At 43.2% G+C, this 18,425-nt stretch overlaps 1 protein-coding gene across 4 annotated transcripts in view; it reads right to left on the bottom strand.

The window, feature by feature from the left end:
* Positions 1-18,425, bottom strand: part of LOC110562845 (carboxylesterase 1E) — a 34,830-nt gene that overhangs the window by 14,543 nt on the left and 1,862 nt on the right. For 3 of the 4 annotated variants that reach the window (XR_009594596.1, XM_021659727.2, XM_060392216.1), the window contains exons 2-10: positions 16,218-16,425; positions 14,116-14,260; positions 11,888-12,021; positions 10,209-10,362; positions 7,782-7,886; positions 6,887-6,991; positions 4,695-4,733; positions 1,957-2,097; positions 61-141 (exon numbers count right to left, since the gene is read on the bottom strand). Coding sequence is in view for 3 of the 4 variants with exons in the window: in XM_021659727.2 (XP_021515402.1) it covers positions 61-141; positions 1,957-2,097; positions 4,695-4,733; positions 6,887-6,991; positions 7,782-7,886; positions 10,209-10,362; positions 11,888-12,021; positions 14,116-14,260; positions 16,218-16,425 (1,112 nt within the window). In the remaining variant the exon portion in view is untranslated. The remainder of the gene's footprint in view (positions 1-60; positions 142-1,956; positions 2,098-4,694; positions 4,734-6,886; positions 6,992-7,781; positions 7,887-10,208; positions 10,363-11,887; positions 12,022-14,115; positions 14,261-16,217; positions 16,426-18,425) is intronic. The other variant, XM_060392217.1, reaches the window with a different exon arrangement.

Here is an 18,425-nt window from a genome sequence, read left to right as displayed (position 1 = left end):
GCAAGTTCTCAGGTTTTTTTGTGTTCCTCAACCAGTTGCCATAATCCCCGGGCTGCTTACAAGAATAAAAGAGGACTTCTTCAAGAGAGATGTGGCTGTCATCCGGTCCACTTTCATGTCAGAGGGTGGATAGTTCATCATCTACATAAAAACATGGTTAGCATGGGGGCTCACAGAGAGAGACTAAACCACCAACCAAAGGGCATGCATGGCCTGGGCCTCGACTCCCTAAACTATGTAGCAGATGTGCAGTGTGGTCAACATGTAGGTCCCTTAACAATAAGAGTAGAAGCTGTCTCTGACTCTGTTGCCTACCTCTGGATCCCTTTCCCCTATCTGGGCTGTCTCGTCAGGCCTCAGTGGGAGAGGGTACTGCAACTTGAGGTAACACGGTGGGTTGGTACTTTTGGGGGGGCCTCCCTTTCTCTGAGAAGGAGAGGGGGAGGGAGGGAGGGAGGGGAAGGAGGGTGGGTCTTGGAGGAGAGAAGGGGCTGGGATCAGGGTGTAAAATAAATAGATAGATAGATAGATAAATAAATAAATAAATAAATAAATAAATAAATAAATGCAATAACAAAAATGTGGTTAGCATCCATGAATCCTTGGAAGTTAGTAGAATGAAACAAACAGACCAAGTAACTATAACAAAGCACAATAAAAGTATTATGTTGAGCTTTGATGGGCATGATTGTTTATGAGCTTTAAAACAATCAGTAAAACAGATGGATTTATACAGAAATCCAGGCATGAAAAAGATACTCTAAATATGTGTATTGATCAGGCCAAGGGGCTCAACAACCCTCAAAGCAGAGAGGGAACAAAACCTCACAGACATAAAAGACAATGCAAAAATCTGCTATATTCTTTAATATCTACAAAATCTTTCTGCAGTGAGCTGTAGAACTCTCAGTCTGTCTCAGTCTTATGCAGGGGCTTAGCTTCTCGCAACTGAAAGCCACATGATAGACTAACCCTAGTCTCCCTATAATGACTGTGCTGGGAAAGCCTGCTGCTTTCAGGAGAAATGACTCTTCTCCAGCTAAATCAAGGTTGTGGACAGACAGACCGTGACAGCTGCCTCAGAGCACTCACTTACTACAGAAATCCCGAGGTTAACCTCACTTCTCTACCTATGGGAACTTCACACCCAAGGACCCAAATGCTTGAGAATAACTATCATGAATCTTTTTGTAACCTAGTGTAAACACACAGGATGACAATTCTTTTTCTGTGGTGGCCTTACTGCCCCTTGAAATTCTTTCTACCTCTCATGAAGTGTGGTTCTGCAGATGAGTTTTGAATAATATTTGGATGAGGAATCCAATGTCTGGCTACACAGACTCTCTACACATCACACTGTTCCTCTCCAGGCTTCCCCAGCCTTGAAACATCTCCAGGATTAGTGATGTCTCTATCTGGGACTTGAGTTCAGACCATGTTCAAGCTTCTCCCTCTTGCTATCCTATTAGTGAAGGAAACCTGCTTTACTCTTGTACTTAATGTCTGGCTCTTGCTGTTATCTTTGAACAGGAAAAGCCATTTTCCCCTTTAAAAGTGTATTTTAACTCATGGGGGAGTGACTTTGAATCTTTCAATGATGTGAAATTAAAGCATATTTGGAGATTTATGAAAAGTGTGTCCAGGTTCATGGTAGAAGCTGTGGTTCCCCCTCAGACTCTGCTGAACTTCCGGTCCTTTCCCATATAGAGACGTCATGCTGTTTGACATTCATCTAGGCCCTCTCAGTTTAGATCCTTCAAGAACCTAAGTTTAATGGAATGACCAAGTGTTTACTGAGATAGGATTCTCAGAACTGGATTACACAGGGTTAAAGTTAGCTTGGGAAGCGAACATTCCCTAAGCACAAGCAGAACTTGGACAAGAAAGAACCCTTGTTGGAGGAATGCTGGGTAGGTGACGGGGAGCACTTTCTCTAATAGGTCTGTTTATGCTCACAGTTGGCAGAATCCAGCCAAACTCTTGCTTGTTGATGCCCACAATGTAGGGCACAGTGTTGAAACTCTTCTCAGCCAGGATCTCTTCGGGCATCTTTGGCAGCACCACTCCATCCAGCACAGTGGGAATAAAGGGACAGCTCTGGGGAAGAGACAAACACAGTGGCAGGGATAACCCATCCCCCCTTCAGACTTTCTAAGGAAGCAGCCAGAAAATAGACACCGTGGCTCAGGTAGAAGCCATGGGAACTTAGGGTCCTAAGAATGAAATTAAGGGTCTATATGCCACTAAGGGCCTAATTAGGGGTATCTCAGTGGTACACTAAAGGTTGGAGGGAAGGAACAGAAGGACCCTTAGCAGAAATTAAGTTATCATTGTAGAATACGTATTTCCATCTGTAATAAGTTATATCATCCAGAGTGATTCCCACTATGCCTGACAGTTATGCCTGTAAAATTGACACAAATAATGCATTCGTGAATCCTGAGCCACTGCTGTTGGGGAATTCCAGAGCTAAGTTCCTGCTTTGCTCACAACCCCCGCTCACAACATTGACATCATCCTTGTATTGTATGTGGGTCCCAGTTATATAAGATAGATTTATCACAAAAATGCATGTATAGAACTTATAATAAAACACCAGCTCAATAGGACTTAGCATTTCCCCAACCATGGGTAACATAAGAATAAATTTATTTGGCTTCAGATTCACAACCAGAAGTCTACTATGATTTTAAATGAATCATCTCATGCATCCACTAATTTACCTAACTTCCAATCTCTTCCTGGCTTCATCACACACTAAAGAAATCACATGACTACTCTTTAGCATGGCTTTCCCAAGAGTTAGGTAATTCTCCTCTCTCTCTTTGGATGTATTGGCATGTTTCCTCATCAACACTGACTTCAGGGTGAAGAGACACCATAACTCAGCATGGCATAAGTCTACCTATCACTCCTGTTTTCTCCCAAAGGGTCCTGGCCTGTCTTGTTTGGGGACACTTGGCCTATAGTATCACTGTGTTCTAGAGCATCTTAAAGCAGAGAAATCACTTCGAACAGCAAGCACTGAAAAATGGCAGTAAATAGCCCACAAAGTGGACATATGCGATTAGGAACGATAAGACAAGGAGATAAAGCTTTACTGCAAACGGGATGTTAGGACCACAGGATGCACACTTGGCTCACACCTCTCATTGATCTGTGCAGGTGTTGCAGATGACCCCAGCAATGTCACACTTGTTGACCCAGGGCTCCTATGTTCACTTTAGCAAGTAACTAAATTCATAATTTATAAGATTCATGGTGGATGGTGAGCTATATGACTGTGTTAATATTTTGAATTAACTATTTTTGAAAAACAATTAGACTTTAGCTGGTTGGAATCACTAAGCCATGTTAGAGTTAAAAATTAACTATAGAGAACAAAGACAAAATACGTGAGAGAAGTACGAACTACAACACAATGTCTACTGTCAAGTGTTGCCAAATATTCCTTCAAAACTGTCCAGACTCCAAATATTGTCACACTGCTCTTGGCCTGGTATAACCCACTAAGAATGTCTGCCTATATAGCTGCTTTGTGTGGACCTCTCAGAATGGGTTAGCATCTGCCCTATTTCTTTCCTTCACATTGATTGCACTATTTCCACACTGCAGTCCAGGAGACTGTTGTAAATCCATCAGGTCATTGCTCTGCCAAAGCCATCTGGACATGCCCTGCTTCATGTGGGGGTCACAGTCCCATCTGTGGTGTCTCCCTTCCCACATCCAACCTCTTTCCTCCTCTCTGCCTCCATCCGAAACACACAAGCCTTCTGGCAGCTGCTCTTCCATCTGCCTATAGCATTCTTGACCAGCCTTCCTGACTGCTGGCATCCTTGTCCCTTTCGGAGCTTCCCTCACACATTTCAGCCATGAATACTTAAGGGACATCTCCTCTGACACTGCTACTTACAGAACACCACGGGCCAAATCTTGCCACACCTCCCAATTAATTTAATTCAAATCAATAGGAAACATATATTATTACATGTTAGTACATTTTCTTCTTCTGCTACACCCCTCCCCTACTAGGACAGCACTCTCAAAGAAAGCAGATTATCCATACTTCACTGTCATGTCCCAGCTATTAAATAGCCTTTGACACAGAGTGAGTCTTTCCTAAATCATTACTGAATAACAGGAAGAATCTCATTTCACTCTCATTAGACCCTTCGTGGATGTTTGGGATTCTTAGGAATTTAAACAGAGAGGACAGTACCATAGCTGGCAACAACTGGGAGAGGGAGAATTAAGGGTGATGATGAACTTTCTGAAGTCATAGGAGATTACAAGTCCAGGCTCCTGCCTGCATAGCTCATTAGCTCTCTTCCTCCCAAGAAACCCTTAGGTAGGCATCTGTGTCTCTTGAAGGTGGAAAGTTCTAGTGAATCCTCTCCCTGCAAGCTCATTTTAGGAATGAGGAATGCGAATGAGTGGGGAAGAACACGCCCAGAGTACAGAGCTATTGACCAGTGGAACTCTACAGAGAGTCAGGGCTAAGTTCAGTTCCTGCCTCTGATCCTTCTGCTGTGCTAACTGACTAGTGACTGGGTGGTTTCCTTTCTCTCAGCCTCGACAATGCACACAGAGGAATGACCAGAATTCCGCAAACAGAAGGATCACTCACAGTTCTCTAATGTAAAAGCACTGTTAAGATTCAAAACATGTCTAACCCAGAAGGCAATGATCCTTACCTGCCTGGAATCTCCATGTAAATTCAGCTTAAAAAGATTCTGTGAAGAGAAGACAGGGGTGTGTTATGAAGCCATCCCTGTGCAAAGCTGATTCTCTGAGCTGTGTCTGGGGACTGATCAGTCTCTCCTGATTCCTACAGTGTCCTCTGTGCATGGGCACTGTGTGTGTGTGTGTCTGTGTGTGTGTGCATGTGTAGCAGAGTCAGGGTTGCTGGAGATCTGGAAATGCAGCTTCCATTAGGTGCCTGTCCTCTTCATCTTTCTCCCTACTTGTTCTCTTTGGTGACACCTCAAGGTTTCTCTGCAGGAACAGTGAAAACATGGTTTATGGGGCATATGATGACTTGAAGGGAGACAGGAATGAGATGGACTGAGATGGGCTGGAGTGGTTTCTCCTGAAAACACTGACCTAGCCCTCACATTCCTCTTCCTTATTCTGACATTGTAAGTTTAGGCAACTACATGTGACATGGAGTTGCCCTGCCCCTGAATATAAAGCACAGTTCAAAGATACCTACAAGACAGCATAGGGTTTATACCAATTATATTGATAAAGTTTGGAGAAGGTTGGCTTCCAAAGAGATGTCATATAGATCTTAAATGCTGCTATCTTCAGCCTCCCAGGGAGCAAACCTCCTGCATGGAGAAGTCAGCCAGAAATGATGGCAAACATAAGGATAAAGACTGGAAAAACCTAAACATGCTCTAATCACCTCGATCCAGCTGCATCCTGAGTTTTCTGCTCCTCAGCATCTTAGGTCTTAGTTACTGGAAGACTCAGCCTCAACACAATCCTGATGTGAATGCTCTAGTCTTGTGTTGGAAAACTCTAAAGCCTGTGCTCATTTAAATCATTCCACTGCACACTTTCCTGTGCTGTACGTTTGCCATGTTGCTCAGGCTTTCTCTGCTTTTCCACTCTCTCTCTCTACTTAGTGAACAGTCATAGAAGCATCTTAAAAACTCTTAGAAATATGTTATGCGATCTTATGTTCTCGGGAGCATCCCAAAGATACAAAGTAATCCCGTATGTGAAAGGCACTCCCTATGGATGGAAGACATATTTTCCACACAACTGTGAAACAGACATCAACAAGAAGACCTGCAATCCTATCACAGAAGAATTGAGAGTAAGGCTAGCTAAATACATATTGAGGCCAATTTACAAATCTAAGGAGAAAAAGAATACAGCTGATCTTAACTCTGAAAAACATGGACTTCATTTTTTTTTAATCTGGTCTATCAGAACCCAAGACCCATAGCTATATTGGACTCGACCCATAGAGTTACAAGAAGATTAGAGTACTAGATGTGGTTCATGAGAATAGAGAAATGGCCTCTAGTGTGCAAAGTCCATATGAAGAGATCAGGCTCTCAGCTGAATCCCAAGATATCATCCTTACAAAGGAACTAGTTATTACATCTCTGCATGCCCTATTTTTTATATTTTCCTGTGAGGTTCCCCATGATAACCAACTACCAAAAGCATCAGTCAGTCCTCAAGTATTACCTTCTCTTAGAAATATCTCTTGGCTGGCTCTAATGAATGTGTCATCTCTCTGTATTCCCAACATACTTAACCCATTCAATATACAATTGTTTTTATCCCTGGGTTATTCTGGCAAGCAGAGAAAACATGAAGTCTGTTCTTGAATCTCCTACCCTGACACCATGCTCCCAAAATTATTATAGTTGGATTGATGGAGTTGGCCAATAAATGAACTGGTCATGAATGGGAAAGATACGCCAACAACCATTTAAAGGATTGGGTGAAAAGTTACAGATGCTGGCTAAATGGCTCATAGATTATGGTCAAACTGACAGTAAGTGACAAGTTATGATGGATCTAAACAAGACTGATGGACTTGTTTCAGTGAAATGGATGGTGGGGTGGACAGATGAAAGACGGGTGGGCAAGTAGTTATCCTTGAAATGTTATAGTGGTCTTTGAAAGCACAGAAAAGTTAGGTAGGACTGTTATAATTCAGATAGCTTCTAAACCAGCCAAGTGATGTTTTACAATGAAAAACCACTGATGAGAGATAAAAAACAACCTCAATAATACAGAAGGCTGACATGGTTGCCAAGAGGCAAGAAAAAGTCCCAAGTATCTTCTCCAAAACTACAAAACAGATGAAGAGAAATCCAGGGTAAAGTACAAGGTTGGGGACCACTCAGACAGGCACACCTACCAATTTCAGTGTGGTTTCCAAGAGTTCTTCCTCTGTCTTCTGGCGAAGGCAGTGAACCATGGCAGCTGAGGTAGTGTTTTCACAACCAGATGCAGCAACAATTTTCTTCATCAGATCACAGGCCACAGCAAAGGTCAAGAGCAGTATTTATACCTCTGTCAATACATCCTAAAGTTCTATCCAATACCCACACTCTAATGATACATAGTTGTCCAAAATTCCCAATACCAGGAGCTATGGGATCTGGGCCCCTCAGAGTGTTACCTCTGTTAGTAATTGGGATTGGGATTTGATACAGAATATTTAACTATTGGAGCCTGTGTTACTTTATAGTATGGTAAGTGGAGTTGGGTGTGGTGGCAAATGCCTTTAACCCTAGCACTTAGGAGACAAAGGCAGGTGAATTTTTGTGAGTTCTAGGTCAGTCTGTTCTACAAAGTGAATTTCAGGTCAGCCAGGGTTACATAGTGAGACCTTGTCTTAAGTAAACAAAAATAACTTGTTAATTGGGTACAATATTGTGAATGTGGATGCGTTAAGAGAAGCCATGTGCACTGTGGTGAAGAGAAAGAACTGAGAATTCTACTGTCTGGTGTAGAGCTACTTTCTCCATGCTCCTACCAGGTAGCTATTGCCACTCACCTATGAACTGCATCTATCCTATGAGGAGAAATAAAAGATGTAATGTGCTCAGGGTAACCCTTACTGCCACACCAAATTGCTGTGTGTAAGGAGCATGATTCACCCCAAATAATTTCAGAGTTCACACAGCTTGGCCTACCTGTGAGCCCAAAACAAGCGTGGCCATTGAAAATGTCAGCTGTATCCCATAGCAGGACAGGTTTATGAGGAGAGGGGACAAAAGGGCACAGGCACTGCCCAGTGTGGAATTTACCTCAGCCAAGGCCCTGGTGTTCTTCTTGACCAGGCCCGCACTGAGGGCCACTCCACTTTCAGAAATGGCCTTGTGGAAGAGATTCTTGGCCAAGGGAGACAACACCTGGCAGAGAAGAGTAGAGAAGAAGACTGTATACTCACAGTGTTTCACAGAATTCTGTAAGGCCAGGGCTTGGACTTCATTTGATCACCTTGATGACCAGCATGAAGCCTCACCCTTACTTCTGCGGGCTTCTAGTCAAGGTAGAATTGCCCCACTGGCCATATATGGCAGTCAGTGCCAAATTTTACCTGGCCCCATAGCTGAACTTCATTTGAACATCCCTCTGGAAATATCCATATAGAAACATCCAAATAGAGTCAGGAGAAGAAGGAAAAACTGAAAAACAAGTCCATTTCAACAGATAGGTTTTCACACATTGAGTACCAAAGCAGAGAAAGCAGATTACCAAGCAAATGGAAACTGTAAACAAGCAGGCACAGCTACCTTTACAGGTGATTAAAGTATATTTTGAACTAAAAATAATTAGAAGAGATGGGGACTAATTCAATAATAATAAAAGAATTCATCTAAAAGTTATGATAATTATGAAGCAAACATTTGTAGCCTCTTAATTTCATAAAACAATCACTATAGGGCATAAAAGGCCACTTTGAACATGACACAGCAAAATTGGAGGGCTTCAATACCCAACCCATATTTAGAAAGATCTTCTAAACTAAAAACAAGCAAAAAAATTTCAGACATAAAATATACCGTGGATCAACTGGACTTAACAGATATAAACAGAACATACCACCCAATAGATAGGGAATACAAATGTTTTCAACTGCTAATGGAACCTTCTCCAAAACCATCACATTACAGCCCACAAATAAGACATTAAAAAGTACAATGAAACTGAAATTATCTTCTGTATCTAATGAGACCTCAATGAAATAAAAGTAGAAATCAATGACAAGTATTTAAAGTTGAGTCATCTTAAGGAACACGGAAATATTACAACATCAATATGCATGCAAATATAATGAAATTAATTAAACTTGTCTATCAACTCATTTCAGTGTACTATCAGATTATATATAATATATGGAATGGAGGAAATTAAAGTTATATGATTGTAAGCATGAAATCAATGTTTCATATGAAAAACACTGGAACCAAGAAATTAAGGGAGGAAAATAAGTTGCAATGATTTTTTTATATAAATCAGAAAATTATTTGTAATATTTAGTTATCTCATCAAGGATATAGCATGAAAGAGGCCCTGGGCTCTCTTCTTTGAATTAATATTTCTATTAATGAAGCATCCAAAATAATTCTATTGTAGAAGTATTCAACTAGAGAAAATGTAAACTCAAGCTAAATTTTAAATTGCTGACAGGTTAGTGAAGAGAGAAGCCATAACTCTATAACTGTTATGTATAGGAAAATAGTGGCAGAATTAAACTAAAATTAGAAAGTTGAAGAAAGTTACACAACATAAATAAGTGAAAAAGAAATAGGAGCATACACTCTCACACACACAATGGCTGAAAGGAGAGATGATGGAAGGTGGGTAGGCAGGCAGGAGACAGATGACAGATACACTCAGGATGGATAAAAATTGCAGGCATACTGGCATACTACAGCAATACACATCCTGATCTCCTCCTTGGGTTTATCAGCACTGTTTCTTATCCTCTAAATTGTCAGCTAGTTAACTACCGTTTTTGAAAATTATGGTGCTGGAGTAACTCTGATCGATTCCCAGGAAGCTGGAAAACCACTTACGACTCTCAGAAGTTTCTGTTGATTCCCTCAGTGTCTCCCACTCCTCATGTCCACACCAAAATAATCCCCCATATCACAGAATGTGCCTGTGACCTACATTCTTACTACCTCTCTCTGTTGCAATACCTAGCCATCCTTCCTTATAGCTGTCTCTCTTTTCCAAGCGACCCTCAGTCCCAGGTATTGCTGCCCTTTGTATTGGATTTTCAAAGCCATGGCACCACCCCTGAGGACCCCCTGACAGCTCCTGGTGTTCCAGTTCCCTTAATATGTAGGTCTGTCTAACTTGTATTCAAACAGTGATGCCTGGTCTACCTCATGCCCTTCCCTTTTACTATCTGCAGTTTACTCCTAAAACCCCTTCACACCAAAAATGAATTATATGTTAATGTCATGAGCAAAGAGAAAAACAGTTCAATTGCGTGAAGAGAACATATAGCAGATACTTTTTATGGTGGGGCATAGAAGCATTTCCTCACAGCCAAGGAGGGTTTGTTTCTTAGTATTCCACTGTCTAACCCTGAGCAATAAAAGAATAAACCTGAATCCAGCTATTAAAAGCAAAGTTCCTATGGCTGGACTGGCTAGTCTCCAAGGGATCCTACCAGCAGATATCATGCCTAAATAAGGCCTGCTGCCAGGAACACTCACAAGAATAGAGACACTTTCACCTCCTGCTGACTCGCCGAAGATGGTCACAGAACCTGGATCCCCTCCAAAGTTGGCGATGTTGTCCTGGACCCAGCGCAGTGCAGCCACCTGGTCCAAGTGACCCCAGTTCCCCCGGCTGTGTTCATCCCCTGTGCTAAAGGAAACCAAGGTGAAGATAGGTGTGTCATGGCTGGACTCTCAGAGCTAGAAGTAGGCTGGTGGTCTCAGTGAAATAAGCTGGGCCCTACATTCCTGACTCGTATCTTCACCTGCCTTTCACCTCTCTAGCAATGCCCTATCTGGGGCTCTACACTCATTTTCCAGAAACTGTGTAGCCTAAGAGCTAGGTAGAGCTTATCTGGAAAGCAGACAGCCAAAATCTCCAACTTCTGGCTGTATTCACTTCACACTGCAGAGCATAGTCAACAGGTGGAAAGAAGTTTTGGTATCGAGTAATGAAAATTCTTTGAAAAATAATAAAATCAGCTTGCAAAAGATGCAGGGGTGGGGGTTTTGGTAGTATTTCATACTACGGGACCAAGAAAGGCCTCTCAGAAGCAGTGATAGCTATTAGAGACCTGAATAAAATGAGAATGTAGGCAGGCTTACGAATATCATAAAGTATTACTGCCATTGTAAGAAGCAGCTGCAAAGACCTCTGGGGCATAGGAACAAAGGTCTGAGTGTATCTAGCAGCAGGTACAAGCAGAGCAGGTGCTGGGAGCCTTGGCAAGGGGTTCTTTGTCATTTTAAGTGTGTGGAAACCATTTGCAGAAGAAAGATATGATTCAACCTGTGTCTCTCATAGCATTCTGTCCACTCTGTAGAAAACACATGCTTTAAAAGTAACAAGTTTATGAAAACCACTGCTTATAAAAATAACCAAGTTCTAAACTGTAAGACTTCAATTAGAGTAGATGAGAAGGAGATGAAATCAGTTTGTTATGAAGGTGGAGCCAAAAGGACTAACCAGTTGGTTAGATGTTGGTTAGATATTGGTTAGATGTTGGTTAGATATTGGTTAGATGTTGATTGGAGAGAGAGAGGGGGGGGGTTATGTTGAGCAAACAGGAGGTAGCATGGATTTGTTCTTTCCTCTCTGCCTGCAATAGCAGAGGCATGACGTAACTCAGTCACCTCCTAGAGCAATGTGCTCACTCTGCAAAGTGTGGTCTGAAAATAGCTGTTATCTATGCCTGGAATTGCAGAGGGAACAATACATCAATCAACTCAGAAGCAAGTGTCCTAAGTGGAGAATTTATGAACAGGTATGGACCATTAACGAAGGAGCAGGCTGCGTTGTGAAGGAGCCTAACATAGGTCTCTAAAAACGCTTGGCATTATCAGAGCTGAGCCCTGGTGATCGATCTGGCAGTTGTTACATTTTCAGTGTGATCACATGAAAGAATTGTTAAGTAATAGAACCTGTAAAATGTGAGGCCCAGTGGAAGGAAGGTCATTAGCTACTGGGTGCACTGCCCTTGGGCATGCTGAACTCATGGGATCAAGGTTAGTTCTTAGTGAGCCAGTTATGAAAAGAGCAAGACTTTCCCAACTTCTGCCTCTAGCTGTGTGTCTCATCATGTGATTTCTTCTGCATGCTGCAGTTGATCTCAACAAATAAGAAAACAAATAAGACTAATATGGCCATTAGTTGTAGAAAAGAGTTCAGACTCTACCTGAAGAATCCCCAGATGCCCAGGCGGTACTGAATGACCACCACCACCACGTTTTCATAGGTAGACAGGGCTAGTCCATCATAAGTGGATGCCCCGCCCACCACTAGTCCACCGCCATGGATCCAAACCATCACCTGGAAAAGAACACAACAACACAGATTATCAGAAACCACCTCAGAAAGGCCACAGAATTGCTCTAGTCTGGTTGCCTAAATCTAGGGTGACTCAAAGAGACCTTCATCCAAGCCAAACCACTACCTAGCAAGGCTACATCAGGAAGCCTTTCCTCCTCTTTTCTGGGGCCTAGAAAGTCATTCCACTCATAGATTCTTGCCTTTCTTCCAAGACTCATGGGCCCTGTTTTTATAGGTCTCTTTAAACTGAAAACATCACTATGGGAACGTCTAAAACCAATGATGCCATGCTCACTCCTGCATTGTACACTTCTCGTGACAGGGCCTTGTGTCGATGGCTTATATTCATCTTTCTCAGACTCTGTGTCTGACTGTGGATATGGTGACACTGAGTGCAACAAAAGGATGAAGGAACAAGTGACCCAGTGAGGGAAGCATAGTCCCACCTGTGTCTCAATAGTAGACCCAATAAATAAAAGGTCTCTCCTTTTTCTCCTCTTCCCCCTCAACTTCCTCACTCCTTTCACTTCCCCATCCTCTTCTTCCTTTCTTCCTCCTCTTCTCTCTCTAACTCTCTGAGATAAGGATTTGATTTTTAAGACAGTGTAACCATGGCTGGCCTGGTACTTGCTATGTAGCTCAGGCTGACGTCAAATTTGCCCCAAATGCTTCTCCCTTAGCCTCTTTGGTGCTGGGTTTGCATATATGAACCAAACACTTCTCTAGAGTGCACTTCTCACTTCTTTTTCTTCTGATGCAGGGGTCAAACTCAAGGCTTTGAGCATCCAGGCAGCTAGCTACACTAAGCTACACTCTTTTCCCTCTTGCTTACTAGCCCAGTAAGCTGAGGTGGAGATCGGAAGAAAGGAGAAGAATTCATGACAGTGGAAACAACAGTATCGGAGCCAGAGGAACATTCTGTGGCTATTACAGTGTCAGAGACAGGCACTATGGAAGCTGGGGACAGCACAGCTGTGTCAGCAGAATGGCAGAGTTGATAGAAGCATTAGAAGCCATCAGTGTACCAGTAACAGATCCAACAGATGTCATGGCATTAGCAACGACAGCAGAAGCATCAGTAGTAGCAAAATGCAGCAGTAGCAACCACCCCAGAAATAATAGCCACAGCAATGACTATAGCAGTGAAAGGCAACTGAAATGCCCCAGAGAATAGTAAGGACAGAGAGAAGAGGCATGGTAGAAGTAAGGAGGAGAGAGGGTGGAGAGATAAGACTTGTAGAGGAATAGGGATACAAAAGCAAAAGAAGCAAAACTACAGTCTCAGCTGCTGGAAGCGCTCCAGAGAGCTCCTGGATCTTATGGACAACCTGTTCCTGGCTGGAGCTATAGCAAGAGCTGCTCTCAGGGCCTGGGGAATTCTGATATACAGGCCTGAAAGCTGTAATGTTCAATGTGGTATAGTTCTGGAAAATCTCGATATCTAACTAAAATGCTAGTTCCTACCCAGAGCAGGGAGTGTAGCCTGGAAGCTACTCTCAGCGGGAAGGGGACCCTAACTTCTAACTTCTAACATTTGTGATCATATGGCTAAGAGCTCCAGTTCCCAACATCTGGAACACAGCAAAATACTCGCCCCTAGTTGTGGGCCACCGCCACAAATGCTTTCAGAAGTAGTTTCTCTTCCTACTGACCCACAATCCCTAGGGCAAAAGTACTGCAGCCACCTGAGCAGCAGTACTATGGTTAATCAGTTTTTCCTTCTATTTGTGTGAAAAGGCCAGAGAAGATTAAATTCTACCTGTAAGGTTGTCTTTCCCAAACACCAGTTTAATAAATGAGGAAACAAAGGCACAGGGAGTCAGAAAAACTACTCCATGTTGCACTTCTTTGAAGACTCTTGCAATGAGTCACAAGCAACATTCCCAGATCTCAGTGGACATAAAAGGCAAGCACCATTACTTGACTTTCTTGGGGAAATCAAGGGGAAGTGTCTTCTCTGATGGATGGAAGCCTTAGGCTTCTGAATCAGTTCATGCCTGTGGTGTCCCTGCCCCTAGCTGTCCTCAAGCCCCTTGGTTGTACAGAGGAGCTAGATGCTGAAACTCAGAAGGTTGGAGGAGTCCCACAACTTACCGGCAGCCTGTTACTCTTTGCCAAGTCAGCAGGAGTGTAAATATTTAGGTAGAGACAGTCTTCAGAAAACTGGAGAGGAATTCTCTCTTTCCTGTTGGTTAGGAGGTCATTGACTATTGTCCCTGTCTCTGGATCTTGAGAGCACCTGGGAGGGGAAAGAGAACATCTGAGTTTCCACCAGATGCAACTTGGAAGCATTACCTGGCAAAGGCCTTGCACCGGGAGAGGCAACTCCGTGAGTTGCTATCAGCTGATGGAGACACTGGCATGGAGATAATGCAGGATCCCATGGGAGCCCTGGGGCTGCAGTCTCGTTGTCTTACAGCAAGAGAAGGATTTACTATGAATCCCTTCCCAGAGTCTTAGATCTGCCTGGCCAACGACACAGGTGCTTAAATGCTGTCTTGTTCTTGGAGATGACACTCCCCACACTGCCTAGACAGGGTCCCATGATCTGCTAGGCTTTGTACAGTGGGCTGCAAAGTAGACTGAGTTTCTCTACCAGATGAACACACTCTGGCCCTCGGGTGACTGCTATCAGCCACAGAAATGCCCTCAACTGGCAGACTAAGACTGATGAGATACTCAGCAGCATCTCATAGGTAATTCGGCTTCACCCACTGATAAGCTGGATGATCCTGGGACTTCCCTGACCCGCGTCCCAATCTGCCAGGTCTCACTAAGGAGACTCCTATGTCCAAGGGCTTTGCAGCCATGGCCTGCTAAGATTCTGCCATCAATTAATGAAGTGACCCATTTTACCCTCTTAAAAGACCTCAGAGGCCGTTCAAGGGTGGAGTTAGTAATGTTACTGAAGTTTCCCACTGATCTAGGCATGGGTCTAAATTATGTACTCACTCATTAATGTTTTAGGTGAGCTCCAATGTGGGCTCCATCTTCATCCTCATTTCATAGTTGAGAAAAGGCACAGGGAGGATAGAGAACCGATTAAACATCTCCCCACCTCAAAGTCCCATGCTGTGAAGTACTTACATTCCCAGTACACTACAAGTCATATCCTTAGATCTCAATGGACCCAGGAGCCAAGCATTATTGCTCTTAGCATAGAGAAGCAGCTGCTGAGGTCCTCATATGTCAAGATGACACAGCTGTTAGGTGGCAGAAATGGATCAACATTTCATTCTGGGAACTTTTCTTACATTATGGAGGATAACGGGTATAATAGTCATAAAGGTAGTAACTCAAATGTCAAAAGAGGAATCAGTTAGGTTCACTAGATTTCAACACAAAATAAAGACTGAGATTATATTTATTATTGCTATGATTATCACATATTATTTGTTTCTCCAAAGGCAGGACAAAATTATTTCAATAAGTCTAAGGTTTAGGCGGAGTTTGTTGATGGAGATACTCTGAGGCATAGTCTTTAGTTCAATGATTCTACTTCTTTGGGACTTATCCTAAAGTATTCATGAGTATGTGGAATAGTTCCCACAGTTCATATAGATCATATATCAACAATACCAGCTTCATCACAAGAAGGTAAAGACTGGATGAGTGTAATACAGTGTGATGCTGAAAATAAGGTGGTTAAAAGCAGAGGGTGAGTGATGTTGCCAGCATACTCATAAGTGAGACACACACTCATCACAGCTGCAGAGGTGTGTGACAGTCAAGAGACTGGAAACAGGTTAGATGGCAGTGACACTTGTGTCTGGGTAACATCCTGGGTGGGTTTACTTTTCTCACCTTTGTGTCTTGAGTTTCCTAACTTTCCTGTAGTAAGCATTGGTAAAATAAAAAACAAAAATTATAAAACAGCAGGAGCTCAAGTGCGTGATGAAGAAAGGGCTCTAGAAAGCTGTGCAGTTCTAAGTGCTCCAAGCTTCCACAGTGTTCTTTTTATTTCCAGCAGTTGAAAGGCTTTTGTTAGGGGTGAGGAAATGCACACATACTCCAGGCACACAGAGAAAAAGTCTCTCTGCAAAGCAGAGCCGGGATTCAGGAAGCTAAAGTCCTCCACAATGTGCCTGACTCCAGAGCAGAGCAGAAGCCAGTTAGAGTATCATGTTGACTTCTTCCTACGTCACTCCAAGACAAAAATCCCCCCAAATTCGCCCAGGCCCACCCCAGCGCCTTACATAGGAGGGTAGGAGGTGGCATTCTTCACGAAGCTCCAGGGATCTGCTGGCTGTGGCGGAGCAAACCTCAGGGATCCATGAGGAGGCTTGGCAAAGGGTACTCCCAGGAAGACGGCCACAGGCTGTGTGAATCCTTCTAAGCTTACATACTTCCCCAGGACTTTGCCGTGAACAGTGTCCACCACAGGTGGTGAGGAAGGGTGTTTTGCTGGACAAGAGAAAATGAGGGTACATTGGAGAGGAAAACTCAAATCCTGAGTTTTAACGGGTCTCCCCACTTTCTAAGCATGATCCTTGAATGAATAGCCTCAGCTCCGTAAGCCTCACTATCTTCTCATGTAAAATAATGATGAAGAAAACGGTCTTTATTTCAGGGAGCTGATGGAAGAGGAAACTGGAGCGGCACACAGAAAAGCGTGTAAGCAAAAATCAATGTGAAAGAGTGGTGGCTGTTAGGAATACTTGAGACCTTCAGTATCATCCACAAAAGTCTCTGGAAATTCATTAAGAACCTGGTACTGTCCCAGCATAGTGACACATATCTTTAATTTAAACACTCAGGAGGCAGAGGAAGACAGATCTCTGTGAGCTCAAGGCCAGCCTGCTCTACATAGAGAGTTCCAGGACAGCCAGAGCTACACAGACAGACCTTGTCTTAAAAAATAATGATAATAAAAAGATCCCAGTGTTAAGCTGCATGGTGGACAAGAGGATAGACAGGAGGCTTCTCCTCTCAGGAAAGAATCACTTGGCTTAATGCTGAGTTGAAATATATGTCCTAGGAGTGTACACTTCTGATTTTTGTCCCAAAGGAAGAGCTGTGACTTGTAACAGGTGGAGGAGTAAAAGGGGAAGGCATAAGTGGAGGGAGAGCCAAGAAGATGCAGAAGAACAGTAACAACTCATATACAGTTGTAATTACAACTAGGAGGAAAATGTCAAAAGTAAATATGAGAAATAAATAAATGAGAAATGAAGAACTGATCCCTGGCCAGTGTGGAGGTCAAGAGAAAGAAAGAAGACACCATATCAGGATCTGATGCTGGCTCAGTGTGAATCTGGTCCTATGGAAAAGCTGGTGAGATGTCATAAGATGATGCCCTAGCCATGAGTGCTCAGCACTGACAGTCAGGAAAAGAGGCAAGTAAAGGTCAGAGTGCATGGCAGGGATGTGTGAAACTCCTCTGACAGGGTCACTGTGAAGGGACAGGAGGGCTGGAAGTGAAATCACAGGGAAAGCCACAACTGAGGGTAAGAATGTCTACCACAGGGCATGAAGACAAAAGCACAGCCCCACGGAGGTGCTGGGAGAGGGGGAATAGGCTATGGAGATGCTGAGGGCTTCAAAGAGGGGAGAGGATTAATGTCTGAGCAGACCAGGGTGCGACCTCCATCAGGCCAATACCGATCTCCCACTGAGGTTCAGTGGTTAGAAACCAATCTTCTCAGCATTATAAGTGTTTGGCTGAAGTTGAGGTTCTGAACAAAGCTACCTACAGCAGTTATAGCTTTCATTGTGTGGAATGTGCAAGTATCAACCTCTTGAGCAATCTCAATGTGCTGGAGGACCTTCCAGGTCCTTTATTTCTCCAAGAGACTTTACTAGGTAATCAAAAATGATCCCACTTATGAGAAGAACAGCAAACAGCTTCTGTGACCCTCCTAAGATGGAAGTGGCATGACCAGCCTCAAAGAATGCTCCACTCCAAACCTGGCTCTTTTCTCTGCTTTGCCCTCAGCTCCTGGCTTCTCACAGCACCACATGGACAGAAAGAAGAAGAAGAAAAAAATCTAAACAGATTCTAGGCTTCCAGTGTTCTGGTAGCCAAACACTAGCTCTGGATTCAGGAGCCACAGATAGACTAAGGAGATGTTAGGAGTTTCCATGGCCCTATGGATCTCAACACCTCAATTGGTAAGACGTTACAGATAGCACTGAGATCCAGTATGTATTAACCAAGAATTTAATTTGCTTATTTGATGCTTTGACACACGTGGTTTTCCTGACCCTGTGGGAAATGTGGTCCCTGGGTACATCAAATCCAGGACCACTACTCTATAAACCTCTTTTATTCATGTCTCACCTCCTGGGCTGTACTGCCTTACATGCTGTAGTGCCTTACAACCATGCATAAGACTACTAAGGTAGCCCATGACCCAGAATCCCTTGATATTTTTAAAATTATTTAAAACAGTTTTATAATTTAA

The sequence above is a fragment of the Meriones unguiculatus genome, chromosome 10 (assembly GCF_030254825.1).
Source record: "Meriones unguiculatus strain TT.TT164.6M chromosome 10, Bangor_MerUng_6.1, whole genome shotgun sequence".
In the NCBI taxonomy this organism is placed as follows: Eukaryota; Metazoa; Chordata; class Mammalia; order Rodentia; family Muridae; genus Meriones; species Meriones unguiculatus.
The sequence above is the reverse complement of the archived record's forward strand: the minus strand, read 5'-3'. Positions and strand labels throughout refer to the sequence as shown.